A 19,848-nucleotide genomic window follows, 5' to 3' on the forward strand; every position below is an offset into this window, starting at 1 on the left:
TTCAGTATCCCTGTTTTATGGGAGAAAAGATATAAAGAGCTTTGGATTTATTAAGTGATTATGATGATTGCAAGCCATCTTGTTGTCATTGATTCTTAAGGACCACATAAATAACATTCTCCATGATGCTCGGTCCCCAACGTGGTCCTTCTTAGTATGGTATAGGTTCTCCTGCTGGAGCAGGGGGCTGGACTAGAAGACCTCCAAGGTCCCTTCCAGCTCATTCTATTCTATCTTCCAACACTTTGAGCCCTATTTGCACCTAATAATCTTGGGGTGAAGTTTTTGGTGATTTTATTGGTGTGCATGGGCGCATGCTATACGCCAAGCTCCCACATTTTGTGGACTGAGGATGCCGAGTGAAGCATTGAATTTGCTCTGATATCACTCTGTAAAGGCCTAGTAAGACCACACTTAGAGTACTGTATCCAGTTTTGGTCACCACACTGTAAAAAAGATGTGGAGACTCTAGAAAGAGTGCAGAGAAGAGCAACCAAGATGATGAGGGGACTGGAGGCTAAAACATAGAAATGAACGGTTGCAGGAACTGGGCATGGCTGGTCTAGGGAAGAGAAGGACCAGGGGAGACAGGAGAGCAGTCTTCCAATATTTGAGGGGCTGCCACAGAGAGGAGGGGGTCAAGCTATTCTCCAAAGCCCCCCCCCCCCGAATGCCAGACAAGGAAGAATGGATGGACGCTGACCAAGGAGAGATTCAACCTGGAAATAAGGAGGAATTTTCTGATAATGAGAACAATCAACCACAGAACAGACGTTGCCTTCGGAAGTTGTGGGAGCTTCATCCCTGGAGAGACTGGACTGCCATCTGTCGGAAACGGTGTAGGGTCTCCTGCTTGGGTGGGGGTTGGACTAGATGACCCACAAGGTCCCTTCCAATTCTGTTATTCGGTTATTCAGAAGTTGTGGGAGCTTCATCCCTGGAAGCTTTCAAGAAGAGAGTGGACTGCCATCTGTCCGAAATGGGGTAGGGTCTCCTGCTTGGACAGGGGGTTGGACTAGATGACCCACAAGGTCCCTTCCAACTCTGTTAGAAGGGGGCGCGTTTCATGAGCTCGGCTGACTTTCACAGGGGACTCCTCCAATTCCCGAGAGGGGATGGTCATGGATGGTGTGTGTGTGTGTGTGTCAGCGGAGGGTCCCCGGGGGCAGAGGACCCCCGAGCTGCCTCTCTCTCCGGAGCCGCTCCGCATCCACCTGTGGATCCCCCCCTCCTCTACCTCCAGCTGTGCCAGAAGCAGAAGCCGCGGCCGCAACCCTCCCTCCCCTCTTATTTGCTCGTTTGTCGGAGACCAGGCAGGTAAGGGGAGGGAAGCCCCCCCCCCCAGCCCCAGGGTTGTCTCGTCTCTCTACGGGGCCAGCCGAGGAAGCCTCCCCTCCGCTGCACTCAAGTTCCCATCTCCGCCAGGCACCCCGCGCCTTGAGGACTAGAAACTTGCTTTCCCCCAGAGGGCAAGGCTCGGGAAAAAGGCCAGTTTTTCCGGAAGGCGGCTATTGCTGCTGCTGTTTCTGCTGCTGCGGGCGCAGGCGGCACGCACGTCAGCCGTCCCTCCTCCTCTTCCTCCTCCCCCTCTTTTTCTTCTTCCTCTTCCTCCTCTTCCTCCCCCTCTCCTCTTCCTCTTCATCCTCCCCCTCCTCCTCCTCCTCTTCCTCCTCCTCCTCTCTCCCCCCCTCCCCCTCTTCCTCCTCCCCCCCCCTCCTCTGTCTCCTCCTCTCCCTCCTCTTCCTCCTCCTTCCCGGAGCCGGTGACGGCGGTGCCTTTCATTCCCCCCCGGCGATTGACGCCAGCAGCGCCCGGGGAAGGAGCCTCGGCGGCGGCCACAGCTCCAGCCAGCCCAGCAACGGCGGGATGGAGCCTCCGCCGCCGCGCCGGAGCGCCGGCAGGAGCAGGCAAGCGCTGCCCAGGAGCCGAGTAGGAGAGCCGGCCGGATGGCGCAAGGTGAGTCCGCCGCAGGTAGCCGGCCGAGGGGATGCGGGCGTTGCAAAAGAGAAAAAAAAACCCTGCGTGGGTCTCTCCCCCCCTCTTCCCTCCACTCGTGCACGGGCAGGCACGTGGCGGCGGCGGGCTGGAGACGGACGCGGGGGCGCGCGTGGCTTGCTCGCATCCTATCTCCCCCATCCCCGTGGGAGTCCACGCGCGACAGACCCTGCGCTCTTTTGAGCCCCGGAGAAGATCCCCGGGACGGAGCCCCTTCCAGGGGGCAGAAGACACCCCCCCCATAGGTTTCCTCTGCGCCAACCTCAGAGGGGGCTGTCGTGGGATGGAGTGGGGAGGGGGCCCGTTGGTCCGGATTTGGGGGTTCTTTGCATCCCCACCGCCTCTCTTGGTAGAGTCCTCGGGAAGGAAAGAAATCACGCACCGGCTCTTCGTCTTTTGTTGCCCTTTGCAATCGCTGCCATGGGGGGGTGGGGGGTGGCAGGAGACCCCGGGATGAGGGATCTCACTGGGGGGGGGGGGATAAAAACAAGCAGGGAAAGGAGACTGTCCCAAGCAGCTTCCAATGGGAGGGGGGCTGTCCTCCCCCCCCTCCATCCATCCATCCCCTTCCCCCCACTCTCTGTCTGGACTAAAATAGGGAAGGAGCTGTCCCCCCCTCCTGAAGGCCTGTCTGTCTGTCTGTCTGTCTGTCTATCTGTCTGTCTACCTACCTACCTACCTACCTACCTACCTATCTATCATTATACCATCTCTCTCTCTCTCTCTCTCTCTCTCTCTATCTATCTATCTATCTTCTATCTATCTATCTATCATCTATCTCTTCTATTTACTCTCTATCTATCTATCTATCTATCTATCATCTATCTATCTATCTATCTATCATCTATCTATCTATCTATCTATCTATCTATCTATCTATCTATCTATCTATCTCTTCTATCTGTCTGTCTGTCTATCTATCTGTCTGTCTAGCTCTTCTATTTACCATCTATGTATCTGTCTATCTGTCTATTTCTTCTATTTACCATCTATCTATCTATCTATCTATCTGTCTGTCTGTCTATCTGTCTGTCTATCTATCTGTCTGTCTCTTCTATTTACCATCTATCTATCTGTCTATCTATATTATTTTTTAAGTTCTCCATTTATATTGTGTGTGAACAGAGCTGGTTCTGGGTATCATTCATATTAATCCAATTCACAATAACAATATTCATAATCTCTATCACATTTCTCAAGCATGAGTAATCCTTATTATATGGTTCAAACATATATCTTCAAAAAAAATGCCTAACTCCTCATTTTTATCTCTCCCTTCATCTCTATCTTTCTTGTCCTATCTAAACATTTCTCTATTATATAAAGTTTCCCTTTATATTGATTTATATTTCCCAGTTTACGCTAGCATTGTTAAACATCTCTATGACATTTATCAAGTTTATATAATCCTCATTCTATGGCTGTTCTCTTGATGCTCCAGCTTCCGCCCCCCCTCCCCATGTCTGCCCGCCCAGATGCCCTCCCACCCAGGTGCCCAGGAACGGTAGCTCGGTGTCTGCTTTGCTCAGCACCTCTTGGGGGGAGGAGGAGAGATGAAGGGCACCAGACTCTGACACTGTCCTCCTTTGCTCTCGGGCACTCGTCTGGAGAAGGGGAAACTGAGGCAGGAGGCCATTGGTGAGAAGAAGAATGGCCTGGGAGAGAACTTGTGCTTCTGGGGATTGAGGAAGGGGCTCTGGGGGGGAGTGGGCTGCTGGGGATGAAGCTCAGGCCGAGATGCCCAGGAAAAATAAAGGGGGGGGGGGCTGGCATATTCACCTCTAATTTGGAGACAGAGGCGTGATGGGAGAAGAAGAGAATTTTGCAGAAATGGCAGGCTTTGGGTCCTCACTTAATGACGGAGAGTCGGTAGGGTTTATTTAAAGGTAAAGGTTCCCCTCGCACATATGTGCTAGTTGTTCCCGGCTCTAGGGGGCAATGCTCATCTCTGTTTCAAAGCTGAAGAGCCAGCGCTGTCCGAAGACATCTCCGTGGTCATGTGGCCAGCATGACTCAACGCCGAAGGCGCACGGAACGCTGTTCCCTTCCCACCAAAGGTGGTCCCTATTTGTCTACTTGCATTTTTTAAAGTGCTTTCGAACTTCTGGGTTGGCAGAAGCTTGGACAAGTCACGGGAGCTCACTCCGTTAGGCGGCGCTCGGGATTCGAACCGCCGAACTGCCGACCTTTCTGATCGACAAGCTCAGCATCTTAGCCCCTGAGCCACCGCGTCCCATGGGGTTCATTTACTGATTGTATTTTTATTTAGAAAATATGAAGTGCTGCCTCCTGGCACGGGGCGACTGGAGCCGGCTTACAAAGTTATGCATTTGGGTGCGTTTGTCTGCGCTTCCGAGTCACGGAAGGCACCCAGGGACCGCCACCTGAGAGTGGCGAGACCGTGGTGGGAGTTTGTGCCCAATTTCCAGATGGTCCCCGCAAATGCCCTCCTTCAGTTGTCAGGAGTGTCGAATTGCAGCCGAGGAGAATCGTGCAAGAGGATCGATCCCGGGGCCGGGTGAATTCCGGATAGGATCTGCTGCTTTTCACAGAGGATTTAACACACCTGGCAAAAGGCGGGGATCTAATTTCACTCTGCTGTTGGCATCTATTATGCATTTGACGTTACTTGACCCTGGCTTGGCGTTTGGCCCAAAGAAAAGAAAGTTTCTCGGCTTCTAAACCGCCCCGGGAAGAAGCAAACCATGGCTCTCTTCTGCCTCAAAGCCAGGTGCCCATGTCCAGGGAATTTGACCTCTGACAGGGGGAGGGGCCGGCATGTGGAGTGGGACCACTTGCCACCGTCCATTTGCCACAGGCAGAGGTCCACGGGACCACGCATTGCGGGACAAATGGCAAACATTCAATGTGATTATTTAAAATAATGAAAAAAACGTGTTTTAATTTTAGACTAGAATACAGCTGGAAGGGACCCTGGAGGTCTTCTAGTCCAGCCCCCTGGTCAGGCAGGAGACCCTCTCCCATTGCAGACAAATGCTTGTCCAGTCTCCTCCAGGGATGGAGCAACCAAAACTTCTGGTGGCAAGCTGTTCCCCCTGGTTAATTGTCCTCCCTGTTAGGAAGTGTCTCCTTAATTCCATGTTGCTTCTCTCTTGGTTTAGTTTCCATCCATTGCTTCTTGTCCTGCCCTCTGGTGCTTTAGAGAATACGTTGACCCCCTCCTCTCTTTGTGCTATCGTCCCCCCTAGTCCTTCCTTTCTCTAGACTGGCCAAACTCAATTCCTGCCACCGTTCTTCATATGTTTTAGTCTCCAGGCCTTTGATCCTCTTAGTTGCTCTTCTCTGAACCTTTCCCCCGAAATTTATGCATTCGTTTATTGGATTTGTCAATCGTTTATAAAACAATAGGATAAGAATAAACATGAGTATGAATGAAATGGGTACGAATAAATGGGGACAGTAGGACAGGGACGGTAGGCAGGCTGGTGCGCTTATCCACTCCCCCTTTACGGACCTCTTAGGAATGGGGTGAGGTCAATAGTAGACAGTTTAAGGTTAAAGTTATGGGGGTTTGAGGAAGTAACAATGAAGAGCATTCCAGGCATTGACCACTTTGTGGCTGAAGTCGTATTTTCTGCAATTGAGTTTGGAGCGGTTTACATTGAGTTTGCATCTCTTGTGTGCTCTTGTATTAATGCGGTGGAAGCTGAAGGAGTCGTAGGATGTTGTAGCGGATAATTTTGTGTACTACGCTTAGGTCAGATCGTAGGCGGCGTACTTCTAAGTTATCCAAGCCCAAAATTTCGAGCCTGGTGGCGTAAGGGATTCTGTTGTGAGCAGAGGAGCGGAGGACTCTTCTCGTGAAATACCTCTGGACCTGCTCGGTCGTATTAATGTCTGATATGCAGTGTGGATTCCAGGCAGACGAGCTGTATCCGAGGATTGGTCTGGCAAAGGTTTTGTATTCCCTCGTTAGCAATGCGATGTTGCCGGAGAAGAAGATGAGGTTCACAGCTCTTAATGCCTTTTTGGCAATGCTGTAACAGTGAGCTCTGGGGCTTCGATCGTTCGAGATGAGGACTCCTAAGTCCTTGACAGGAGGGTGAGGGTCGTTTATGAAGTCATATCCGCCCAGCTTGTATTTGGTGTTCTGATTTTTTTGGGGGGACCAATGTGTAGGACAGGGCATTTGTTGGTTGAGCTCTGAAGTTGCCAATGGTTTGACCCTTCTGACACAAACTCAAGGTAGCATCTCTGCATCTTTCATTTGGTCCCTGCTTTGCCATCCTTCCTTTCATGATTCTATGCCACAGTTTCTTCGCTAGTCGTGTGGACTCTCGTCCTGCGGCGAGTTGGTCGTGCTGAATGGTCGTAGATCCCCACCCCCACCCTAGAGGATCGTGCTGGCCTGAAGGTGGGATCTCCTGTGTGTGCCCTTCCCAGCCCACCGTCTCATTCCTGCCAGGCCGGTGGAGGGGAGGGCTACAATGTCTCTGAGGGATGGGCAGAGAATCTCAGGCCGTGCTAAAGTTCCACGTCTGTTGGGATGCCAGAGGGGCAGCCTCCTGCCCAGGCCAGGCCATGGCACCATGGCCAGGGACTCCTCGGACAAAGACCTGGAGGTGGCTCAGATCACAGGAGTCCAGGTATGGTCCAGGGCTGACCAGCGATGGAGCCCCTGAAGCCTTTGGCATAAGCATTCTCCCTCCCAGAATCCGGGTAGAAGTGAAATGTTAGGAACCGTATGTGTGTGGAGTAGAGCAGCATAAGGGGCCAAGTTAGAAATATCTCACTTTTCCATCAGAATAGAGCTGGAAGGGACCTTGGAGGTCCTCTAGTCCAACCCCCTGCTCAAGCAGAAGACCTTATACCATTTCAGATAGTCTTTTCTTTTAAAAAAAAACAACCTCCAGGGATGGAGCACCCACAAATTCTAGTGGCAAGCTGTTCCACGGGTTGATTTGTCCTCACGGTTAGGAAGTTTCTCCTTCATTCCAGGTTGCGTCTCTCCTGGATCGCTTTTTCCACCGTTGTTTCTCGTCCCGCCTTCCGGTGCTTTGGAAAATAAGTTCACACACACACACACACACACACACACACACACACACACGCTTCTTTGTGTCCTCGACGTATGACCACAACGGAGCCCAAAATTTTGTTGCTGAGTGAAACGTTTGCTAAGTGAGACAGAGAAAAAAGCATGGCCAGCTGAGCGAATTCCACTGTGTTGTAAGATGACACGAATAGAATCTTACAAGTCTGGACACATTTCTTCCCCCCTCCCTTACCCAAAAAACATGGGAGGGTCTCTTCTCAGCCTCTTACTCCCCCCCATGTTGCTGCTGGGGGCTAAGGTGCAATTTATCTGACTGATTCCCCTCACTGCTTCTCATTGCTTTGTCCCCCAAGGTCGTTCTCACATACATCAGTTGACCTGGGAGGATGTTTGGTCTGATTCCTGGGGGAGGGGGGAGTGTAGTTACGATTTAACTCTTGTTTTTCCCCACCCCCCACCCCAATTTTTATTTATGCATTTTTCTTTAACATACATAAATGTTTAGTAAACTGTGTATTGTCTGCATCACTTCACATACATTTTACATAGACGGTACATAATCATGTAGTCATAACAATATTCTTTATTTATATATCAAGGTACTTTCCCAACTTCTAATTTCTATCCTTATTCTCTAACCCTTGATAAAACAAATCCCAAATTAAAAAAATATTCTGCATCTTCTTTGTCTTTTATCTTTAATGTTAACCTATCCATTTCCGCACAATCTAGTAATTTTTTTTAAAATTATATTTTCATCTTTGAGAGTTTCCTCGTTTTTCCGGTATTGTGCAAACATAATTCTCACTGCAGTCAAGACATGTCACGTTAAATATACATTCCCTTTGGCATATTTTTCAGGCAGTATACCTAGCAAAAACATTTCTGGGTTTAAATCCAGAAGTCGCGTTACCATTTTCTCTAGCCATGTATGTATTTTTATCCCAAAAAGTTTTTTTTTTTTTTGCCTTTGTACATGTCCACCAAAGGTGGCTCAGTGGCTAAGACGCTGAGCTTGTCGATCAGAAAGGTCGGCAGTTCGGGGGTTCGAATCCCTAGTGCCGCGTAACAGAGTGAGCTCCCGTGACTCGTCCCAGCTTCTGCCAACATAGTAGTTCGAAAGCAGGTAAAAAATGCAAGTAGAAAAATAGGAACCACCTTTGGTGGGAAAGAAACAGTGTTCCGTGCGCCTTTGGCATTGAGTCCTGCCGGCCACATGACCACGGAGACATCTTCGGACAGCGCTGGCTCTTCGGCTTTGAAACTGAGATGAGCACTGGCCCCTAGAGCCGGGAACGACTAGCACGCATGTCCGAGGGGAAGCTTTACCTTACATGTCCACTGCAGAGGGTAGTATGAACCCGTTATCTGATTGCATTTCCAACTGCTAGCCTGATTTTAACTCTTCTTTTTATGGCATGTTGCGAGCGATTTAGGAGATAGGGGGCTTCTCATCCTGGCTTTTGAAGCAGACAATTCTCGGCACGCGGCCGTGTTCAGGAGAAGACTTTCTCTTGCAAATCACCCACAGCGAGATAGCAGAAGAGGGCAATGAATTGCAGATAAGGCTTAGCTGAGTGAAGCACATTTTCCCAGCCTGGCAGTCCAAAGTCAAGCCAAAGATTTATGGTCCCAGATCAAGGGAGGAGATGAGGTCATGGGTAGTCATCACGCCAGGGTTGTAAATAACTACATTCCAAGTGTGATAGTAGGCCAACCAGTTCCTGGAGTTGCTTTTAGCAAGAAAGCCCCTCTTTTCTAAGAGGATTTAGATACGGGCAATCCTCGACTTACGATGACATTTGAGCCCCAAATATATGCTGATGAGTGAGACATTTGTTCGCTGAGATTTGTCCCATTCCTTGCTGCGTTTGTTAAGCGAATCCTTCCCGCTGATCAATTAGTAGCCTGGTTGTTTAAGTGAGTCTTGCTTCCCCTTTTGACTTTACTCATCAGGACGTCACAAGAGGGGATTGACTGCCGGCTGCCTGCAGTTTGGCAGTTCGAATCTCACCAGGCTCCACGTTGACTCAGCCTTCCGTCCTTCCGAGGTTGGTTAAACGAGGACCCAGATTGTTGGGGTTTGCAATAGGCTCTGTAAACCGCTTAGAGAGGGCTGTAAAAACACAGCCCTCTCGAAGGGCTCTATTCTGACCGAGGCGTCCCAAGACTCCTGGTCCCGACAAAAAAAAAAACTTTTATTAATTGACTGTGAATTCTGCTCATTCACACCCAGCAAAGTCTTTCGAGGGAGGATTTACGGTCACAGACCTTCTCTGGCTTGGAGAGCTGCCAGGTGGAGATCTGCAAATCTGGCAAGGAGACTCGGAGAGTCACGAACCAATGAAGCGAACTAACTGTCTCCTGCAAACTCCACTCCCCTGTTGCTCCTCTTTTATTCCCCCTGGGAGGGGCCATTCATCATCCACCTGTGGCCTTACTCCCAAGTCGACCTCTGTTCTTTCGCTGTTCCCTTCGTCTGGCAACTCTGTGCATGCGCACACTGGGAACAGGCTCCAGCTGTTCCTCTGCCCCACTGATGTCTGACTCTGAAGGAAGCTGATAACTGGCTCTGTCCCCCTCTCTGTCTCCGACACAGAGCCCTCATCCGAGCCTTCCCCAGACTCCAGGACTCGCCCAGGTTCCTCCCCAACCTCCCCACTGTCTGAATCTGCTGGCAGCTGGTGGGCCACAACACCTGTGACGCAACTTAGTCAGGCCCCAGAATGTGACAAGTGGCCCTCTACATTTTATAAACAAATAAACCTCTAGTTCCGGCTTAGTTGTCTGAACTGCCGTGTCCGTTTTCTCTTTCAGATGGATCTGGACCACCCGGGACCACCTTCCCCACTCCCCTCGCAGCCCATCCCCCCTCGAGGGAACCTTGTGGGGCTGGCATCCCCCGGGGTCTTCTCTCCCGCCACCGTGTCCTTCATCCCGGAGGGAGCCATTCGCTACCAGCCAGAGGGATCGAGCGGAGTATCGTACATCGGCGGGAACATGCCCAGCGGGACGCGGCTGGACTCTCTGGGGGAAGCGTTCCACGCTCGGCTGAAGCCAGACGGGTCGCGCCGAAGAGCAGAGACGGAGCCCCAGGAACAGGCTGGCGGCAGACCCATCCCGCCTCTCTCCTTGGAGATCAGCCGGGTCCAGCCGGAGGGCTCGGGGCCGTCTGGGTACAACACCCCGACTTTGCGTTCTCCGGTAGAGCTGCGCCCCTTGTCTCCTGGATCGGGCAGCTCCTCTTCGCTCTCCAACCTCTCCCCGTCCATGAAACTTAGCCAATCCCCAAGCAGGGGGACCCTTCCTGACCTCTGCGCCTTGGACCCCCTGACCTCGGGGATTCTGGCCACCGTGGAACTGAAGGACTCCCTCCCGAAGGCCGAATCCAGCGACCACATCTGCCTGAGTCGGCCGAGTTCGTCCCACCGGCTGGGCTCTCTCTCCAAAGCCATCTCCAGCGAGTACCTCTCGGGGGGCCGGGGGGCGCCTTCCAAGTCTGCCATGCTCGCCAAGGCCGAATCGGAGGAGCTGACCTCTTACTCCAGGGTCCGTCTGTCTCCCCAGTTGCAAGACCTGCGGGGCAGCAGCGTCAACCGCACGGAGAACTTTCTGGAAAGATTCAGCCGGCCACAAACGAGGCAGGACAAGGAGTTTCGGTGAGGTGCAGTGTGTCTGAGTTTGTGTGCGGGTTGGGGAGACGGCGGTACCACAAAACCAATGCTTTGGTGCCAATGCTTCCCAACCTTGGCAGCTCAAAGATGTGTGGACTTCAACTCCCAGAATTTCCCAGGCGGGGAAATACTCACTAGGTGTTTCGATCAGAAATGTCGGCAGTTCGGCAGTTCGAATCCCTAGTATACGTCTCCTCCACCAGCTGGGGGTTGAACTAGATGACCTCCAAGGCCCCTTCCAACTCTGTTACTGTTAAGTTCACTGCCTTGGGCTCTTGACTTTGCCTCTATTTTGGTCCAGGTTTCTTCCAGCACCTAAATTAGGGGATGGAAAATTGGAAGGGGGGCTTGAGGCCGCTTTGATTGTATCGTTGGCTCTACCCCTTTTAAGGTAACTTGCTAAGAATTCTTCAAAGCTTACAAAGTTAGTCTTTTGGAGCAGTTAGTGGTGAATGGAAACCAGGAGGATCGAAGCCCCCAGGTCAAATCATGGCCCTCTAGTGGACGTTGGGCCAGTCCCCTCAGCCCCGTCTACTTCACAAGTAAATTGGAAGGATAAAAAGAAGAGAGGTTGTTTTGCTCCTTGGAGGAAAGCTGGAGTAGAACCAGTGGGACCCTTCCCCAAACGCGCCAAGTTAAGGGTGCCTGTTAGGGACAAAAGGCTTGTCCGGATTGCCTTCAGATAGATGCTGTATCTGGGTCAGCGTTTTTCCCCGTCTTCTGACCTACCCTCTTCCATTTCTTTTCCTTTTTTCTTTCTGAGCCTTTTCCATTGCAGCCTCATCCTTGTGAGTCTGATGGATTGAACATGACATTACCCCACCCCCTCCCTTGCACTCCCCTTTTGTATATATGTCTCTCAACACGTGCGACCTTCTGCAGCCTGGCCTCAGATGCCCTGATTTTTACATGACGGTTTGCATTTTGATCCAGCCTGCTCTCCAACCGCAAGAATAGAATAGGAATAGGAATAAGAATAGAATTAGAACAGAATAGAATAGAATAGAATAAAAACAGAAATAGAATAGAATTAGAACAGAACAGAATAGGATAAAAACAGAATAGAATAGAAAAGAAGTAGAAGAGAAATAGAAACAGAAATAATAGAATAGCATTAGAACAATACAATACAATACAGAATAAATAGAATAAAAACAGAAGAGAAACAGAAGAGAAATAGAAACAGAAACAGAACAGAAGAGAAATAGAAGAGAAATAGTAGAGAAGAAAAATAGAAGAGAAGAGAAATAGAAACATAGAATAAAATAAAAACAGAAGAGAAACAGAAGAGAAATAGAAACAGAAACAGAACAGAAGAGAACAGAACAGAAGAGAAATAGAAGAGAAGAAAAATAGAAGAGAAGAGAAATAGAAACTGATAGAATAGAATAAATAGACTAAAACAGAAGAGAAATAGAAACTGATAGAATAGAATAGAGTAAATAGAATAAAAACAGAAGAGAAATAGAAGAGAAGAGAAATAGAAACTGAAAGAATAGAATAGAATGGAATGGAATCGAATTCTTTATTGGCCAAGTGTGTTTGGATACACAAGGAATTTGTCTCCGGCGCATAAGCTCACAGTGTACCTATAAACAGCAAATAGTAGGACATAATTAGAATCATTAAGTTACACGCAACCATTGATAACCCATAAGATAGCAATAGGAGAAGGTAGTAGGAAAGCCGAGAAGATGAGAAACAAGACGATGGGGAAAATGAGAAGGGTCATAGCAATGCAGCCCTACTACATGGGTAAAATATCCTTAAGGCCTAAGGCAGTGCTTTGGGAATTAAGTGTCCAGCAGAGTTTATGGTACGTTGGGGGGACGGACGGACGGACTATCTTTTATGTCTGGTTGTTTTGGCATGCAATGCCCTATAGCGGCATCCCGAGGGGAAAAGTTGAAATAGCTTACATCCTGGATGTGAAGGGTAGGTAGATATTTTCTCTTTCTAGTTCACGCCAGAAAACGAAAGTTTCCAAAGTTAAGAAATATCGGTCTAGGAGATACTTGATGCACCAGGCTGCCAGCTCCACCACCTGATGCTTTTGCAAACCTACTTTGCTTGTCTCTTTAAGTCCGCAGTCAATCTTTTACTTCTGGCTTCCTTCCTTGTGTGCAATTTAATTATGCTAATGCCTTGGGATTTGTCACCTCCATCTTATGCCAAGGACCTGCCAACGTCTCCTTCCAGGAGTTTCTCCCAAGGGTGACAGATATTCGCTTGGCCATCCACAGCACCTGCCCAAAAAAGCCCCCTCCCTCTGCATTATTGCAAGAATTTGTGCAGAAACAACACTTTATGCACTTGTGGGCTTACTGTATTTAGGTAGTTCTCAATTTACAACAGGTTCGTTTAGCGATCCTTCGATGTGTCCACGGCACTGAAAAGTGTGACTCATCATCATCTTTTAACAACCCTCTAATCGCTTGTGGGGGCGGAGTCTAGGCAGCTGAAAGTGTTTACTGGCCGGATGCTCTTCTCGTCACCATTGCGGAATCTTGTTCAGCAGATAAATTCTCATTGGGCCCAGAGATAGAAATATCTGCCTCTGCCTAGGATCGAACTCACCGTCTCCTGATTGTGAGGCTACCGCACCACTCCCCTGAAAAATGTGACCTGGCAACCGTGTTTCACACTTAACGACCGCTTCCCGCGATCAAAATTCGGACGCTTGGCAACCGACTCATACTTAACGACAGTTGCGGTGTCCTGTGGGGTGTGTGTGTGACATGATGCCCTTTGGTGACCTTCTGAGAAGTCAGATTCGCTTAACAACCAGATTACTAGTTTATCAGCGTCAGTGCTTCGCTTAACAACTGCGGCAAGAAAAGTCGTAAAATTCGACAAAACTCACAGAAAATAATTCCTTTGGTGATGTGAGATCACTGTTGCCATTCAAGGGCAACAGTTCCTCCCTCCAGCTTGGGGACCCCAGAATCCATGTTCCCCAGACTGTTTCTTGTCGGAGTTGCTGTACACAGGCGACTTCGTCTGGCAAAGAGCAGAAGCATCACAAGCCAAACAATTCTGGATTTTAGTGACCTCTTGCCGGAGAATTCAGCCGTCTACCCAAGTGTCGTTTTAACGAACCCTAAGAAAAAAACCTATATTTTGGATTCTGTTTTTTTCTTCCCCGATTAAGAGGGCCCATGAGTGGTGCGGTGGCCTACAGGTGGCGCTCTCCCCTCACAGTCAGGAGGCTGTGAGTTCGATCCTAGGTGGAGGCAGATATTTCTCTCTCTGGGCGCACTGAAAATTATATCTGCGGAACAAAACTCCGTACTGGCGACAGGGAAGAGCATCCGGCCAGTAAACACTCCTCTCCATTCAGTTGCCCACCCCGCGAAGGATTACGAGGTCGTTAAAAGAAGAAGATGATTCAAGATGGCCAGTGGTTCCTTTTTTTTAGGTGCCAAGTTGTGCCTTTTCTTCCAGAGAACCGGGGCTCGATAGAATATAGGAGTTGGGAGGGACCTTTGAGGTCATCTAGTCCGACCCCCTTCCGATCCTTCCTCACCTCCTCTTCACCTGCTGGCCACCTCTGGGGGTTGATCCCACAACTGGCCTAGAGATCCTTTGCGTAACTCCAACCCGCCCCACTTCCCCCACTTGGGGTGGAGGAGGAGGAGGAGGAGGAGGAAGGAGACGCAGTCAAGCTTGCTTCCTCCTCCTTGCCTGGAGTCCTCTTTGACTTGCTGTTGAAGATGCAAACGTGGGTAGCTGCTGGGAGCCGAGCAACATTGCCTAGTGTTCACGCCCCCAACTGCCCCGCTTCCATTTATAAATAGAGCGCCTGACATTCGTATTTCCAAACCACATTAATGCCGCCGAGGAGAGCATAGCTTTCCCCGCAAGCTATTTTCACAGGAGATATTTTTACTGCTGTCAAGTTCGTTTCTTTAGCAATGAACGAGAGAGACAGAGAGAGAGAGAGAGACGCATCCCGAGAGGGTTTAGAGGCAGTGAAGGCCAGTGTAGGCCTTCCTGAGTTGCCGCTGTGATGCAGAATTGGGGGACAGGGGAGGATAGGGTCCTCCCCGCATCCTGGACCACCAATTAGCCAGCCATGGTTTAGCCAAGGGCGTTACGCAACTGTTATGGCCCACCAGTGAAGCTGGCAGCCGAGTCGGACAGTGAGGAGGGTTGGGGAGGAACCTGGGCCAGTCCTGGAGTCTGGGGAAGGCTCAGACGAGGGCTCTGTGTCAGAGGCAGGGAGGGGGCCAGGGCCGTCTGACAGTTATCAGCTGCCTGCAGAGTCAGAGATCAGTGAGGCAGAAGAACAGCTGGAGTCTGTTCCCAGTGTGTGCATACACAGAGCTGCCAGAGGAAGGGAAGAGCTAAAGAGGAGGGGTCGACTTGGGAGTAAGGCCACAGGTGGATCGTGAATGGCCCCTCCCAGAGGAAATAAAAGAGGAGCGACAGGGGAGTGGACTTTGCAGGAGACCATTAGTTCGCTTCATTGGTTTGTGACTCCGAGGCTCCTTGCCAAATTTTGCAGAGATTGGCCTGGCAGCTCTCCAGGTCAACTGTAGGACCATTCAAGAATCCAGTTTCAACATTCAAAATAACTTTTTTATCATTCGCATGTGTTTTCTGTCCCTCCTTTCGCGTCCTTTCTTTAACAATTCCATTCCACCGTGAGTGTAACTTGCAGCGAGTTGGCTGTGGCGCATTAGCAGAATAACAGAAGAGTTGGAAGAGGCCTTGGAGGTCATCCAGTCCAACCCCCTGCTCCAGCTACACCAGGTCTAACCAACATCGGGGTAACGTGGCTGTTTTTTTTTTTCATTTCTCCACAGGATCACAGTAGTCACATGGAACGTCGGTACCTCGATGCCTCCAAGCGACGTCACCTCCCTCCTGCACCTCAACCCCGGGGACTCCTGTGACAGCGACATGATCGCTATTGGGTAAGGCGGAGGGAAGACGCACCCCCGTTTGTGGGTCTTTTAATGAGCAGGAAACACCCAAGAGAGCGAACCCAATTATGAGCTATGGTGGCGCAGGGGTTAGAGTGCAGTACTGCAGGCTACTTCTGCCGACTGCCAGGAGTTCGATCCTGACCGGCTCAAGGTTGACTCAGCCTTCCGTCCTTCCGAGGTGGGCAAAATAAGGACCCAGATTGTTGGGGACAAGAGGCTGACTCTGTCAACCGCTTAGAGAGGGCTGGAAAGCACTGTGAAGCAGTATATAAGTCTTAAGTGCTATTGCTATTCCTTCCTTCCTTCCTGTGCAGTAGTTAGAAAGCAGTACTGCAGGCTAACTCTGCCCACTGCCAGCAGTTCGATCTTGACTGGCTGAAGGTTGACTCAGCCTTCCGTCCTTCCGAGGTGAGTCAAAGGAGGACCCAGATTGTTGGGGGCCAAGAGGCTGACTCTGTAAACCGCTTAGAGAGGGCTGGAAAAGCACCGCGAAGCGGTCTTTAAGTCTTAAGTTCGATTGCTATTGCTATTCAGCATCCGAGAGGAAGGAGCAATGGCGGAGGTCCCAGAGCAGAACAGGGCTGGCATTTCTCAGGGCAGGAAGAAGCCCCACTTTCACTGGTTCCCAGGCAACCACCGTGCTGCCAATCGGGTGGAAACTTCCAGCCAGGTCTTCCCGTTGGCTTCTGAAGGCCTGGCAAAGAAACCCATTCAGGGTGTTATAGTGGGATGGCTACTCCGGCAGCAACGGCCAATTCTGTAAAGAAAAACGACAGAAGGCATCTCTCTTTTCCCAAGCCTTGCCAAGGGGACCTTTTTTCATCGCAAAAAAAAAGGAAAAAGGAATTGTTTTGATTCACTGAACACTCAGCCATGAAACGGGTCACAGTTCTAGTTCCTTTGGAGGAATCCCTTCCCTCAATGCTGACCAGCGGGCTGCTCAGACCGTGCCCGGTTGGCACCTTCCGTGGCAGGGAGAAGACGGAGCGGGGGGGATGCAATCCTTCTGCAGGCTATTTTTGGAAGCTGGAAGGCACTATGCTTTCCAAGAGAGGGTGAAAACGGAGCAGTCCAGGACAATCCTCTATGGCTGCTGGCAATAAAATTTGGATTTGCTGCTTCTGTGAATTTGTATCCGGCTTGCAAATTATTATTTGCGTTATCATTGCTGGCTGCTGGGCGACGGGGTTGAATAATTAAACAATAAATGGACAGATTTAACCATGGGTCCCTGGGGCCCATTCTTCTCCATCCTCCAGGTCACAGTTGTCCCCAAGGTGCTTTTTTCAAGAGGCAACTGGACTTTCTGGTTTTTTTCTTTTGAAGACATTTCGCTTCTCCTCCAAGAAGCTTTTCAGCTCTGACTCGATGGTGTAGGATGGAAGGATTTGTTCTCCTTGCAGGCAACTGGTTATTTGCATCCTTTGAGAGGGCTGTTGAGGCCACTTAGAGGTTTATCTGTGTGGTGTGGCCACCTGTGTCCAGATGGCCTCAACGACCCTCTCAAAGGATGCAAATGACCAGCTGCCTGCAAGGAGTATAAATCCTTCCATTTCCCCACCATCCGGTCAGAGCTGAAGAAGCTTCTTGGAGGAGAAGCGAAACCTCTTCAAAGAAAAACCAGAAAGTCCAGTGAGGAAAAAAAAGCACCTTTTGGGGACTTTCAAACACTTTCAAACTCGCCTGCTGTTTCCTTTTGGATCAACTCGAAACGGCCAAGAGTTATGGCAGAGGGAAGACGTGGGGAGAACATTTCCCCCCCCCCCTTCCTTGTAGGGTTGCAGGCGTGGTCAGGCAGCATCTTTGGGGGAGTAGCTGAGTGGAGAAGAGACCCTGGGGAGCAACCTCTGGGTGGGGAGGCCCAGAGGGAAAGCTGATGATTTTGCGCACTTTTGCAGGTTGCAGGAGGTGAATTCCATGATCAACAAACGCCTGAAAGATGCTCTCTTCACCGACCAGTGGAGTGAACTTTTCATGGAGGTGCTCAGCCCCTTTAACTTCGTCCTGGTAAGCCAGAGTCGTCATCCCCTTTCCGGCTTCGCGGACCATCGTGCTGGGAGAGGGAACAGGCACAGCTGCAATGGCCGTGCCCACATATCTTTGCTGCTCGCCTGAGTGGGAAGGTGCACACACCTGGCCTTGCCCCCTGCTTCCTGAATGGCTGAAGGCCGGAGAATGGGCCAAATGGGTTAGGGACCCTGTTGTAAGTCTTAGGGCCAAAATCGGGGTTATTTTTGGCATTTAGGGGAGAATTTCAGGGAGTGATTTCTTTCCCCCCCCCTTCCCATCCCCAGGTTAGATCTCTGAATCTGCTTCAAATGGTTTTAAGAGCAAAGGGAGAGGAGAGGAGAGGAGAGGAGAGGAGGGAAAGAAGGAAGGAGAATAGGAATAGGAATTGGATTGGATTGGAATGGAATGGAATGGAATGGAATGGAATGGAATAGAATAAGGAAAGAAGGAAGGAGAATAGAATAGAATAGGAATAGGAATACAATACAATAGAATAGAATGAATAAGGAAAGAATAGAGTAGAATAAGAATAAGGAAAGAATAGAATAGAATAGAATAGAATAGAATAGAATAGAGATTACAATTAGAATTAGAATAGAGCAGAATAGAATAGAACAGAACAGAATAGGAATAACAAGAGTTGGAAGGGTCCTTGGAGGTCTTCTAGTCCAACCCCCTGCCTTGGCAAGAAACCCTATACTGTTCCAGACAAATGGCTATCCAACATCTTCTTAAAGACTTCCAGTGTTGGGGCATTCACAACTTTTGGAGGCAATTTCTGTTGCACTGATTAATTGTTCTCACTGTCAGGAAATTTCTCCTTAATTCCAGGTTGCTTCTCTCCTTGATTAGTTTCCACCCATTGCTTCTTGTTCTGCCCTCAGGTGCTTTGGAGAATAGCTTGACTCCCTCTTCTTTGTGGCAACCCCTGAGATATCGGAAGACTGCTATCTTGTCTCCCCTCGTCCTTCTTTTCATCGAAGGCTTAGGCGGCTTAAGGCATTTAATTTTCCCTGCAACCCATCCTCCCGCACGTCATCACCCGGCCACATGAGGCTGAATGCCTGCCAGATAAGCTGACTCCAGCCGTGAAGCTCAGGAGCATCGATGGCTTCAACTCACGTGGCCAAAGCAGGAGCCACGTGCTCTTCTAAGCGAGATTTGCCACGTGTGGATTTCAACCGTGCATTGATGTCCGCACATCTTAAAGCAGGGCTTCCTAACTAGGAGTGCGAGACAATATTCCAGGGTGGGAGTGAAAATCAAAATGATAGTGTACGCGCATAATTACATGCATAGAATTATTTACTTATAGGGTGGCTCAGGGCCTACGACGCTGAGCTTGTCGATCAGAAAAGTCATCGGCAGTTCAACGGTTCGAATCCCTAGTGCCATGTAACGGACTGAACTTCTGTTATTTGTCCCAGCTTCTGCCAACCTAGCAGTTCGAAAGGACGTAAAAAATGCAAGTAGAAAAATAGGGACCACCTTTGGTGGGAAGGGAACAACGTTCCATGTGCCTTCGATGTTGAGTCATGCCGGCCACATGACCACGGAGACGTCTTCGGACAGAGCTGGCTCTTCGGCTTTGAAAGGGAGATGAGCACCGCCTCCTAGAGTTGGGAACGACTAGCACATACGTATGAGGGGAACCTTTACCTTCTTAATTATTTACTTCTGTAAGGGTGTGAGAATATAAAAAGATGCCCCCTACATCTCTGGAGTAAACTGAACACAGAGGAGCCCAGGAAAGAGACGTAATTGGGTTTGCTGGATCAGCCCCTTTCCTGGATCTGCTGCACACACCGAAAGCTTAAATTAATTGATCAAATAAGATTCAGGCCACACACGCCGAGCAGCTAAAAATGAACTGTGCCGCTCGGTTTTTCCTTGGTACAGCCGAGGTTCTCGTGTGTGCATTGATATGTCCTGGGCGTTTGGGACCGAGTCCCAGTTTTCCTCCCTCCCTTTGTAAAAGGGTCACATCATTGGAGTTGACTCTCTGTGTGTGTGTGTGTGTGTGTGTGTGTGTGTGTGTGTGTGTGTTTGGAGCATTTGCACAATGCACCATTACATACCAAAGTAAAGTCCTACGCTTAGGTAAGAAAAATCAAAAGGAAACATATAGACTGGATGAAACCGGGTTTAATAGCAGGAACTGGGAGAGGGATCTTGGAGTATTAGTGGCTATCAAGGGAGGTACTAATACCACTCTATAAAG

The 19,848-nt window shown here is 49.8% G+C and overlaps 1 protein-coding gene across 1 annotated transcript in view; it reads left to right on the forward strand.

Annotated features, from left to right (window-relative positions):
• Nucleotides 1–1,825: 1,825 nt before the first annotated feature.
• Nucleotides 1,826–19,848, forward strand: part of INPP5J (inositol polyphosphate-5-phosphatase J) — a 32,027-nt gene continuing 14,004 nt past the window's right edge. The window contains exons 1-4 of the mRNA XM_081966207.1: nt 1,826–1,956; nt 9,830–10,671; nt 15,495–15,605; nt 17,516–17,624. Of these exons, the coding sequence (XP_081822333.1) occupies nt 1,867–1,956; nt 9,830–10,671; nt 15,495–15,605; nt 17,516–17,624 (1,152 nt within the window). The 5' untranslated portion in view covers nt 1,826–1,866. The remainder of the gene's footprint in view (nt 1,957–9,829; nt 10,672–15,494; nt 15,606–17,515; nt 17,625–19,848) is intronic.

This window comes from Natrix helvetica, assembly GCF_964273705.1.
Source record: "Natrix helvetica genome assembly, chromosome: 14".
In the NCBI taxonomy this organism is placed as follows: Eukaryota; Metazoa; Chordata; class Lepidosauria; order Squamata; family Natricidae; genus Natrix; species Natrix helvetica.